Here is a 13,576-nt window from a genome sequence, read left to right as displayed (position 1 = left end):
ACCATTGAGGAACCTTGCCTGTGCCTAGATTATGGTGTAGAAGTTTTAAGCTGTTTTTAGCTCTGCTGTCACAGATGAGAGCAAAGCTGTTTCTACAAGTGATTGTCTGTGTCTGTCCGTCCGTCACTTTTTTTTTCAAGATTCTGACCAAGATGGCCGACTGCGGCCATTTAGTTTTCTCCTGTTTTCATGCCGATTCCCCCATAAGATATGGCCTGATTCAGTTCAAAGTTTGTACATAGTACTATTCTTCAAGATAACACAACACCATGTTTTGTTTTGAGATTTGATCAAATTTGTCAAAATGGCGGCCATTTTGTTTAATATCTTAATCAGTCTGTAACGTGTCTGGAACTGTTTCTCAGGGCTGAATAGGGCGATTTCAATTATTAAACTTTGTATGATGATCATGTATATTGGGTTACTCTTGCACATCATACAGTCAAACCTGTCTATAAAGGACAGTCAGTGGACTGAGCCAAACTGTCCTTTATAGACAGGTGGTCTTTATATGGAGGTGGCCTAATTTATTCATTTAATAATGAATATTAATTAGGACCAGAATTTTAAGGGAGATCATAAGCAATACATAAAAACAAACCTACAATGAATAGGTCTTTTTTAATAAAAGTCACTCATTTTCATCTGGATAATTACAGCTTTACTTTTTTACTACAAATTATATCATGTACCGTTAAAGTCCTATTATAAACCGCGGTTTATATTACAATGTATCAATTTAAAAATTGGGATCAAAAGCTCAAGTTCGGGGTGCGGTTTCTATTACGTACATATTGCAATCACTAAATGGGCGTGGTCATTTTTTGTCCACAACACATGCACAAAACAAACAATACACCATACAATCTCTCTTGAATAGGCGTCGGGGAAGAGTGAAAGGCCTTATTTTGGTTCTAAAATAGGCGTTACGAAATGTTGAAAAATTACAGTCAATCAAAAAAAAATTCCACATGATACAAAAAATACTCAGTATTTTTAATGTAATATGCATTTATTTTTTTAATTTTCTTGGTAACGAAAAGTATATTCTAACAGAAGTTTCAAATAAAAACACGAATGCACTGCTTAGTAGCAAATGATCACATGTAGCTCGATCCGGCCATGCTGCTGGTCACAAGTGAATAACTTACTTGTTTTCGAAGTGTTGATATTGGTGATTATTATTTAGTAGTGATTACAATAACGCACGAAAAATAAATTCGTTGAATTGTTATAAAATGCAAGTAAAATTCAACTTAGTTTCCCCGTAAGCGAATGATTTCAGTCACATGTAAACAGCCGATACGATATCCGCCATGCTTTGAATGCTCACGTGACGTATTATTGACCGGATAGGTCAAGTCGCTAATTAACCAATCAAAATGCTGGATGGTGCCCACGTGTCTAAATTACATAGCTCATTTAAATATGTTAATGACAGTTCAGCGACCTCATGGTGAACGCAAGACGGAAGAGATTTACCGATAATGTAGTGCGACCTTTCGCCTTTGATTTCCATGGGAAAACGGCATGATTTTTTTTTTTAAATCAAGAAATTATTTGTTTTCGAAAGATAAATTATTCTTCAATGCTCAGTTTAACACTTTTACGGTGATAAAAGCTCATTGTCTAAAACTTACGAAACCCAGACGTATTCAGAAAGAGTATTGACAGAGGTCGCCGCCAGAACAAAAGCAGTTTCATTGCCTGTCTGACATCTTATCACCGCTGAACAATAAATAGGTGTGAATATTTTAGGCATGTTGTCGAAACAAATGAATAGGATTAGGAACAATGCCGTTTTGGAACAGCTGGTTGAAACAATGAAGTCAGTCACGGTCTTGTTGAATTGGGGGTGCGGTTAGTAATAGGTACTTTTCAAGTTTTCAATTTATGTTATGAACTCTTTAACCCCAAAGCCGGAATTGGGGGTGCGGTTACTATTACGTATGCGGTTTATATTAGGACTTTAACGGTAATAGTGAATAAGAACGATTGTCAACGATCAGTCGCATTGGCGTTTCAGCTTGGACTTTCACACTCTCGCCATGCAAGAAGTCTTATTCCCCAGTCTCTTACACATATTCCATCACAGGCGGTAATCAGTCTATCGTTAGTATTGTCGATTGTACACTGTGACAAAATGCACAGGCAAAGTTGCCGTGATTGAAAAAACAATGAAGGAGCATTGGTAATAAACAAAATTGACCAAACTCATAACGATTGCTCCAACTCTCGGTGTTGAATCAGAAAGTCAAACAAACCGGAAATGAAACACGGTGATCGTACACGCAATTTTACAGTTATTTGTTGCAAGCATCAACGTGTCAAAACTGCCCAAACGAATTTTCTCGATTGCGAAATATTGATATTACCGTTTATAAAAAAAGAGGATCAAAATAGAAAACATCTTTCGTTGAGAATAACCCCGAGATGACCCCTCAGTAATAATACGTTTTGCCCATGCGCTAGCTTCATTAGCGTAATTTATAACGATCAACAACAAACAACATAGCAGCCAAAATAGGTCGGATTTTGCAATCCCGCGATGAAAACGAAATAAACGAATGTTTTATTATTTTGTTTGGATATTTCATGTCGACAAGGTAAATAAAGCATCTCTCATTTAATAAAACTGGTTAATTTTTTTGGTTTTCGAGACGGGGGGAAATTTGCTCTTCATGTGCGAGACTGTCCACAGAAGTGCCGCTGGCCGGCTCGGGATCGATAGTATACCGGGGGGGTAGTACCGATCGGAAACAAGCTAGTTTTTCATTTCAAACTTTGAATGAAACTGTTTTAATTTGTTGTTAAAATCTGCCCAGTCTCTAGACGTTACATTCAGATGATATTCTACTTTTTTTTTTAACTTTTTCGCACCTTCACAAACCAAGTTGCGATGGTACTGTCTATTAGCCCTAAAGATTGCGTACTCGGTAATCTGAACGTAACATATGGCCACTTTCCTGTTGCAATTCGCGAGTAGCTATTGTCTTTTTGCTGAGACAGTCTGATGCAAGTGTTGGTGGTCGTTATACAAAGGTTAAAGTGTGAATAGGTCTACAATTCGCTGGTCGCGTTGGACAGGTGGTCGCTATATCCAGTGTCTTTAACGTGTAAATTGCGAAGGGACTGTACTAAGGTGGTCGCTATGAGCAGGTGGCCGCTCTGAGCAGGTGGCCGCTCTGCACAGGTGGTCGTTAACACAGGTTTGACTGTATTTTTTTCAAAATTTGGACAAAAATGTCCAGCTGCCAGCTTTTTTTTTTTTTCCCTTTTTTGTGCAGACTTATTTGAAAGATATGGCCTGATTCACTTGAAAGTTTGTACATAAGTAGTATACTGCAAGGTAACAACATGCTTTGTCTTGAGATTTGATCAAATTTGTCGAAATGGTGGCAATTTTATCAAAAAAATCACATTCTGTAACATGTCCGAAACTGTTTTTCGGAGCTGAACAGGGCGATATGGCCTGATTCAGTTCAATCAAACTTTATATGACAACCTTGCATATTAGGTTACGGTGCAAGCCATATTTCTTTTGGAGATACTTGAACAACAATACCCGACTGGCTGTGTTTTTCTTTCATGTTTCCACGTAGGTACTATACTGACAGTAACACAATCCGTAATCTGTGTTAGTGTTAAAAAAAACATTGATCTTTCATTTCTACATGTCACTTGTACTGAACATTTACATCGACTACAGCTAATACTTGATATGTGGATGGACCTCTATTAGATTAGTTTCTACTCAATGCTGTGCTGAAACGGCAGAGCCATTTTGACAGTTGTGTCGCTTGTTTATCCACAGTGCAACATTTGCATTACAGAAATGTTTCAAGAATTCTATTCTATTTATGTTTTTAGTGTACTTTTAGTCTTCTTATTTCTTCTGCTTTCAGCAATGGAGAATTAAAACTGACTGATGAACGAAAGCAAGCTTTAGTTGACCTGGCTTGTAAGGATGATATCTATGAACGCTTGGCAAGAGCCTTAGGTTTGTATCCACTACTTACCTCATTGTCACCTTCTATAATCATTCATAGTCTTTTTATTCTTTTCCATCTTTGTTCTTTTCTGTTTCACAGCTCCTAGTATTTATGAGAATGAAGACATAAAGAAAGGTATACTATGTCAATTATTTGGGGGAACGAAAAAAGACTTCAGTCATGCTGGCAGAGGAAATTTCAGGTATGACAAATGGATAGTCGCATGTTTGTTAGTCTCTGTTCCGGACGCAGTGCGTCTGTTCTTCCGTGTGTGCGTGCGTCCGAACCTGTATCTTAAAAATGCCTGGACCGATCATAATCAAACTTCATCCATACATCATACATGATATTATATATATGCACCTCAATTTGTTTCACGATCTGATTCAAGATGGCGACCATTTTTGTGCTAAAAAATCGTCAAAATCAAGCATTTCTCGGCTGTTTACAGATAGCTTTTGTTCAAACTTGGTTTATACATTAGACATTATGAGACCTTGATGCAAATAATTTTGTTTTTCTGATAAGATTCAAAATGACCGACTTGCGGCCATTTTGTTTTAATGAATGTGTTTCTCGTGCCATATCTCTGACTTGCTGTTCAAATGATTATGATTATGTTCAAATTTTAAATATTCATTATACATCATGTCATAGATGTACAGATATATTGGTTTGACGATCGTATTCAAAATGGCCAAATGGTGGCCATTTTTGTGCTTAAAAATCATCAAATATCAAGCATTTCTGGCATTTATGGATGGATTTCATTCAATCTTGGTACATACATTAGACATTATGGGTTCCTAATGCTCGTCATTTTATTTTTTAGATCGGATTCAAAATGGCTGACTGGCGGTCATTTTGTTTTAATGAATGGGCTTTTAGAGCCATATCTCTGACATGCTGTAACTGATTATGTTTAAATTGTATATATTCATTATACATTATGTTACAGATATATACATGTATTCAAAATGGCTGATTTTGTTTTAATTAATGCTGTTCCAGAGCAATATCTCTCAATACTTGTTTGACGATCAGATACAAATGTCACTCATTGTAATGTTAAACAAGCAGTATAATCATATTCCTGACATGGTTATATTCCAACTATATTACTATAAACAAAACTATATATCTTAAATTCAATAACTAACTGGGACTGCATGGCTTGTTTTGTTTGTTTTTTGTGTCAGACAAGTACAGAACTACACTTTGTTCTTTATTAAAACAACGGCAGAAATAGACAGGCTTTTGTGGAAGTAATTGAATTGTAAGTTAGCTGTAAGATTATGCAGATTACTCTGCCCTTCTTAAATACTAGCATATTTTGTAAATATCCTTTCTTGTTTGTCTCAGATCTGATATAAACATCCTATTATGTGGTGATCCAGGTACAAGTAAGTCACAGCTGCTCCAGTATGTATACAATCTGGTTCCCCGTGGTCAGTACACCTCTGGTAAAGGTTCAAGTGCTGTTGGTCTCACTGCATATGTTACAAAAGACCCAGAAACCAGACAACTGGTACTACAGACGTAAGTACCAGTTAAGATAGCAGGATAGTTTTTTTGCATGAAAAATGTAAACACCATACAATCTATATACGTTTGGAAAGCTCTTGACTTGTATTTTCCTATTATTAATATTTTGTGAACATTGTGTTTGTTTTAGCGTCACGTGATTCTGAAAATCAGCGGGGCTGATAATTTAACTAACGTGAATAAAAAATTTAATTGTCATCTCTACAGTCATTCATGCGATGAAAAACTTTACACTGTTTTGAAGCAAAGGTCATGAAGTTTAAATCCGTATTTCTATTTTTTGCATTAAGTTTTTTTTTCTTTCCGAAAATCACAAATTTCAAGCACGTTTTTTGGTGTTAAAGTTAGAGTATACCAGTGGTTTGCGCGAGGTTTGTGAAAAAACGCAATAGAATTTTGCAAATATGTAAATACGGATATGAAGCCAACATATTATAAGAGTAAGAAAAGCTAAACGGCGACATAGTAGCGCGATTCACTGAAACGCCATTTAAAATTAGGTCAACGGTAATTGCCAGAAACCGAACACCGAGAAATCGGCACTTTTATGATTTCAAACTTCAATCAACGTTAACTCCCATTTTAGCAAAATTTACATGGGCTAATTGTAAATGAAATGCTTTGAAAGTTGTTTTCGAGAAAAATCATGAACCGACATTTATATCTGTGAAAAACTTTGTTTTTTGGCCGTTTTCTTTCACGCTATGGAGTTTTGTGACGGTCTGTGCTGGTAACGAACGGTGACGTCATTCATTAAAGCTTGGATTATGCAAAGTGGGCGGTTCTGTTTGCGAGTAACAAACAATACAGACACTACACTTGGCAGTTGAAGTGTTTGCAAATACAGTGTATTTATTTTTGGGCCGTTGTGTTTGTAAACTTATTAGTTCAAGCATGCCGAGAGTTTCGGAGTCTCCTGGAGGCAGCTTGTACATACTGGCGAAAGGGCGGACCCTTTATTGGTTGAGGTAACCCCAAATAACTTGACAGTTTCACCAGAGCGTGCCGTCCCAATGGCAGCTTTTCTATTTATTTCGAAAACTGCTCCCTTTTTTCGGGATAACGGGAAGCTAGGCTGGCTCAGTTTCGATCGAATACAATCTCCTTGCGCGCAAATTCAAACTGACTGCCTAGACCGTGACGCCTGCGCTCCACTATTGAGATATTGTCTACTTTGCAAAATTGACAAATCTCTTTTTCTAGGGCGCCATTCAACAGTGACATGTCAACGAGTCGAATCTCGCCGTCTTCAAACGATCGGCTGTGACATTCACTCTCACTTTCTTCTTCTACGTTGGAAAGTAACAATATTTTCCTGCGAGATACAGACATCTCTTGAACGTTTTGAACAGGAGTATCACCCACACTATCGAAGTCTGATTCATCGGACTCTCGGTGTCACGGTAAAACTTTCTTCGTCCACTTCATGACTGACACTGGTTTCGACGGGGAAATCCGTTCTGTACAACCCAGCATCGTCTCTTTCAACATCTTTTTGACAGGAGTGATCATTCTTTTGACGTTTTTCTTCTTTCTTCCTCTCTTTCTTTTTCTTGGAAATTTTCGCGTGCTTACTATCTCGTCCATAATTAGTGAATGACAACTAAACTAAAGAATTACTGACAACCCTCTCCTTCTTTGCATATTTTGCACATTAATGAAGGAAGCTGCCCTGTTTTTTAATTGGTGTGAATAGAATAATTGTAAAATGTGACCCAGTGATGTATGCCGGCATGTAGCATTTCCTGTGCTATTAAAAATCAAATCCCGCAAAACAGAGTTTTACCGTTGCAGTAACCTCGAGTCTTATACTTGTAGATGAATCTCTTCAAAATTTAATTGTAACCGGACTCACTGTTATCATCTATAAAAACTACCTAGATTTTAGATGATACTTTTATTTTTTACCGAAGTCGTACGAAAAAGTCAAACCTTGCCTTGCGCGAAACACTGGCCCATATCTGATGTCAAGACGTCGGCCCGTGGGGGCGCTACTATTTCGTTCCTGTGCATTTTGGTCGCATGAGTACATTAGATAAAACAACCAAGTATTTATAAGACAGATTTATTACATGTAACATAATTTACCAATTTAGAAAAACCTAAGCATGCAAGTATGCCTACTTGGTGAAAACTCCTCTGAACAAAGGATCATATAAACCAGGTCCCAGCATATTCTTATCATTGATCAACCTTTACATGTAGTTTGTGGCCTGTTATCAGAATTTTCATGCAATGCATAGCCACCACAGAAGGCCGTATTTTATGGTTTGCAACCATATTTTGTTAAAGGGAGCCCCCTCCCAATGTAACTGCATTAACCCAGTGTTCAGACACCTTTCAATGACAAAAGCCAAGAAAAAATATTACAGAAATTTATTGTAAGTTTTTATTCTGTTAACATATAATTACATTGAAGTGGTACATTCTTGTACTTTTTTTTTTAGCTCCGCTGTCGACTTTGTCGAGCGGCGCTTATCATATGAGTGATTGTCCGTCATCCGTGTCAATGTTTTACTTTTTCGACTTCTTCTTGAAAACTACAAGCCTGAATGCTTTGATACTTGGTGTATATGTACCTTGGGTAGACCTCTCTTAGGTTTGTTCATTTCATGTTGATATCTTCAATTCTCTAATTTTGGTGAATATTTTTGTCATTTTTGGTAAAAAGTGATATTTTCGACTTCTTGTTAAAAACCGCAAGTGCAAATGCTTTGATATTACATATATAGGTACTACATGTGGACCTCTCTCAGATTTGTTCATTTCATGATCATATCTTCAATTTTCTAATTTTGGTGAATATTTTTGTCATTTTTGGTAAAAAGTGATATTTTCGACTTCTTGTTAAAAACCGCAAGTCCGATTGCTTTGATATTACATATATAGGTACTACATATGGACCTCTCTCAGATTTGTTTATTTTGTGATGATATCTTCAATTCTCTAATTTTGGTGAATATTTTTGTAATTTTTGGTAAAAAGTGATATTTTCGACTTGTTAAAAACTGTAAGTCCGATTGCTTTGATACTATTCATATTGTTCATTTTCTAATGATGTCTTCAGTTCTTTAATTGAAATGTGCATTGCTAACAGCGGAGCTATCTCAGCTGATAGGCTGCTTGTTTATTCAAAATTTGTTGTTTCAAAAGCGATTGTTTTGTCTTTGCTGTACTTCCTGTCTAGAAAGGCAGCAGTGCACACATCTTACCAGCTGTGTGTAAACTACAAACAGATATCTTATCAGTTGTTTGTAAATAGCAAATAAAGAAAGTGGCCCAACTTAAAACTATTTACCCTCAGTTTAGTTATGTTTGTAAACCATGCATATTAATGAGATGCACTAGTTGGGTGTACACTGGATAAACAAAAACTTGGCCATTTGTTTACACACAAGAAAAAAAATCAGTTTACTTGTACAAGATATTTTTTTTTTTTTTCAATAAAATAAATACACCAATGTATGTAGCATGCTTTAGGGAGCTATTCGTGTGATTTTCAAAAAAAAATGTGAAAAGTGCCCAAAAAACTATTCTGCTACCTTAATTAATTGTGTATGTTTTTTCTCTGACCCACAAATATAACACTTTGAGCACATTAAGAAAATATGTCTATTTGGACCAAAATTATCAAAAAAATAAAGATGAATACCGGTACATAAAAACAGACAAAATGTTGCTGCCAAAATAAATTAAAGGGGCACACAAAGTGTTTAGGTAGCTAGAGGAGAAAAAGTAGAAGAAAAAAAAATTTCTAAAAGAATTCGCATTATGAAACATTATATTGTGTACTGTACTCTAAATTTACTGTGCGAGATGCATTTGGTTTGTAATTTCAGTTTATTCCAAAAAATCTAGTTGTGGGTAAACACGTCCTCCATATATTTATATATCATTTTGAGTGACAGACTGAAGACAAAGGATTTAATTTGCATACTGAATTGTTGACCATCCTGCTTTATTACGAAAATACTTCAAAGTATGCAGGAAGACAGTACAGCTGGAGTATCAACATCGTCCGAATCACGCGGTCCTGCGTCTTCGACCTATAGGCCTCTACACCATACTATGCAGGATCGCATAGGCTAATTGCATATCTTAAGCAGTGAGATCTGATTGGGTGCGCCTCGAAACAAGGCGCCCAATCAGCTTGGACGCTGTTTTTGCCGCTATGAAGACATCCTTCCCACACAAAACTACGTCGATTGCCTGTACCTGATGAGGCTTGAGGGCACCAATACCGAAAACTTTCGCGATTTTATCATCACAAATATCATGATTCATGGGCCCTGCCATTTTGTTTAAAATGAAAAGCCAAAAAGGGATTTGTAACGCGCAAACTGATTGGACAATGATTAACCGCGACTGACTACTGGGGGCGATGTTAGAATACGCATATTTGATGGTCGTTCTGCCAGAGGCTTGGCCGAAAAAACTTAAACCTTGGCTAGCGAAGATGGAGTATCGACCAACGCGCGGCATACTAAGCGCATACTTTGAGGTATTCTCGTAATAACCTTACTATTATACATCTTTTCCTTCCAAGCATGCATCATAATGCCGAAATCCAAAAAGTTTAGAACAGAATCAGCGAACTTAATTTGTGTGGAGTCCGGTCAAACCCTGATGGCAGCTATGTTTGTCCGAAAACAGTGACTTAAAATTCGGTCTCCGTCTGTCTGGAGTCCTATATTTCAGAATCCTTTGGACCGATTCCGTTCATTCTTTGAATGTGCCTAGTACTTTATGTGAGACATGTGCACATGCAGTGGTTTAGCATTTCAATTCAAAATGGCCGAATGACAGCCATCTTTTTTTTGAAAATGTCAAATTTTGAACATACTTTGTCAGTTTTCATTCAAATTTGGTACATAGATTATACATGTTAGTATACATGACCTCTGTCTGTCCGTGAGTCCATCCGTTCGTCCAGAGTCGTATTTCAGAATCCTTGGACTGATTCCGTTCATTCTTTGCATGTGCCTATTACACTATGTGGGACATATGCACATGCAGTGGTTTAGCAGTTTGATTCAAAATGGTCGACTGGCAGCCATCTTGTTTTTTTTGTAAATGTTGTATTTTGGACGTGCTTTGTCAGTTTTCATTCAAATTTGGCACATACTTTATGCATGTTAGGATTCATGTCCATTACAATTTGTTTCAAAATCAGATCAAGAATGGCCGATTAACATTCATCTGACTTTTTGACCGTAATACTTTATTTCCAAAATGTATGTACCATTGTCAGTTTGTTTTATAATCAGATCAAAGATGGCCGAATAACAGCTGTTTTTATTTTTGGCCATATTACTATATCCCTGTCACCCATGTATCATTTTCATTGATATTTAGCATGTCATAAATGGATACATGTACATGTCAATTAAATTTGCAATTTGATCAAATATGGCCAACTGGTGGCCATTTTGTTTGTTTAAAATGTGATAACTTGGACATGTTTTCACTTGTGATCTGTTTTTCTTTGCTATGTCTTAAACTGGATGGGTTGTCACGCAACATGTGTTCGAATTTGATGTAAACAAACAATATGCCACATGGAACTCGAGTTTCAAGGGCACGTTTATGACAACCCCTGCGCTTTAATACGACAAGCACAAAGAGAACTTTCAAGAATTTAATGGCGACTGTGTCATTTTCAATGACTTATTATTAGAGGTGGCTTGCGTTCATAATCATTCCATATTTCGAATTTGCATTTTCTAATAAGGTAGGATGAAAATACCACAACATTAAGGCACGCTGTAACTTTTGGCGTTACGGTGACAGATGTATAATAATGTCTGTTATGCGATAGTGATCGAAGCACAGAAAAACATTACGCTATAGTCTTTTAAGCTTTTCTGTGTTTTTAATAACATAATATATCATGCGAAGGAGTTCTAAAATGGAAAATGTGCGACGCCTGGTCTCGTATTATAGTCAGCCCACAGAGTTGTTTGAAGATGAGCCTATTGACAGTTACAAATATTGTCCTGAGTAATTGTCACCGCGACACTGACAGTTCAGACAACAACAAAATGGAAATCCTGGATACAGACACCGATTGATGGTAGAATTACAGTCTGTAAATAAAATTGGCAGTGATATATTGATGTATCATTACTGTAAAAAGGGGAATGTCGTTTTGGTAGAAAACATGAACATCCAAAATGCAACTTTGTGACTGACATTTCTCCAACATTGAAAAAGAGTGAACATTCATTTGATGTAAGTTGATTGCAGCTCATGGCATTGAAAAGGGTCGTGCAATGCGTAAATTTAATAGTTACAATTACATGGGATTACCTCCTCCTCTATTTGGAACCACTCTTCAACATCATCCCGTTCGTGGTTCTCTGTGAGCATGGCCGACGACAAATTGTTTTTTCATCAGGAGGAAAATCAATGCTAACTTGAAGCTTATTGTTTATAACAAATTTGATAACTGTTACTCTCCATAGGCAGAGAGTAATGCAAACATGTCTACTTGAAGGCATGTATATCCCGCAAGTAAATGTAACCTTCATGATGGCCCGCCCTGTGTTTGGAGAACCAATTGTACTGTTGACGCTGATCAACATAACAAAGGGACTTGAAACATTTTATTGAGTTTTTACAGAAACAAATTTTTGACTATCATAACTATTGAAGATGTCATCTTTTAACACTCAAAGTTTCTTTACATTAACAATGTGCAAATTACACAATCTATTCGCCACAAAATGGGCTAAAATATTATGTCTAATTGACGTTTATGTGAGATGTTGACGTTCAGTTATGGCCATAAGAACATGGAGACGTTCATGAAATTTAGTCCATAAAGTTCAGTGGACTATACATATACAGCCCTCTAAGCTTGAAATTGTTTTTAGTGGCCCTTGGCTACCAAGTAAAATGTCTTATTGGCCAATCTAAATTTTTAGTCACCAAGCCAAATGTTTGGTTGCCAGAACTAGCTATTTTTTTGACTCCCGTGTGTAAAGCACACAATGGGAGTCTTTCCAGTTACCCTGCCTGTATGTACATTATGTATGTATGTATGTGTGTGTCTGTTCGTTCCACTGATATCTCAAGAACCATATGTTGGATTTTAATGAAACTTGGTGTATAGATGCTAATGTGCAGATTTGATTAGGATTTGCTTGAAATCCATGCAAAATAATTACCTGATTTGCATGATAATTAGCTAATTTTTAGCTGTTCCTTTACTTTTCCACTGATATCTAAAGTGCCATTCATTAGATTTTGATAAAACTTGATACATAGATGCTCTGGACTAATGTACAGATGTGATTAGTTTTTCCGTAAAAATCCATGCATATAATTAACCTAATTTGCATAATGATGAGTCATTTTTCGGCTTTTCCACTGATATCTCTGGTACTAATCATCACATTTCAATGAAACCTACATACATGCATAGGATGATGCAGACAAATATGTAAAATATTAATTACCTAATTTGCATAATTAATCAATTTCCAGCTTTTGATATTTCAAGTACTATTACTTTTCAATGAAATTTGCTATATAGATGCTCTAGAACAATCCAAAGACCTGATTAATTTTAAGTAAAAATGTATGCATATTAATCAACTAATTTGCATAATTAACCAATTTTCAGCTTTTACACTGATATCACATGTACTAATTATTCCATTTCAATGAAACTTGGTACATTGATGCTCCAGAACAATGCACAGACCCGCTCAGTTTTGAATTATAATCACATCATATTAATTACCTAATTTGCACAATAAATCATAATTTTCGGTTCTAATCAAACTTCTTACATAGATCTGTGACGGTGCTTATCTTAAATATGAATCTTAGTATGTATGTACTCTAACACAATGTGATGATCTAATTAGTTCAAAGTTTATATACATCTATAATAATTACTTAATTTGCATAATAATTTACTTTTCTGCTTTCCACTAATTTAGTTAGGCTTAAGCATCACATTATAATGAAACTTTGTACATGTACAATATACAGACCTAAATCTATACATAATAATTGTTTACCGTATTTGT

At 36.1% G+C, this 13,576-nt stretch overlaps 1 protein-coding gene across 1 annotated transcript in view; it reads left to right on the top strand.

Moving 5' to 3' along the window:
* LOC100367050 (DNA replication licensing factor mcm4-like) overlaps positions 1-13,576 on the top strand; it is an 82,243-nt gene that overhangs the window by 39,003 nt on the left and 29,664 nt on the right. Inside the window, exons 10-12 of the mRNA XM_002731927.4 lie at positions 3,906-4,000; positions 4,092-4,194; positions 5,355-5,531. Of these exons, the coding sequence (XP_002731973.1) occupies positions 3,906-4,000; positions 4,092-4,194; positions 5,355-5,531 (375 nt within the window). The remainder of the gene's footprint in view (positions 1-3,905; positions 4,001-4,091; positions 4,195-5,354; positions 5,532-13,576) is intronic.

This window comes from Saccoglossus kowalevskii, chromosome 6 (assembly GCF_978046115.1).
Source record: "Saccoglossus kowalevskii chromosome 6, keSacKowa6.1, whole genome shotgun sequence".
Taxonomy (NCBI): domain Eukaryota; kingdom Metazoa; phylum Hemichordata; class Enteropneusta; family Harrimaniidae; genus Saccoglossus; species Saccoglossus kowalevskii.
This window is presented reverse-complemented; position numbering and strand designations above follow the sequence as displayed.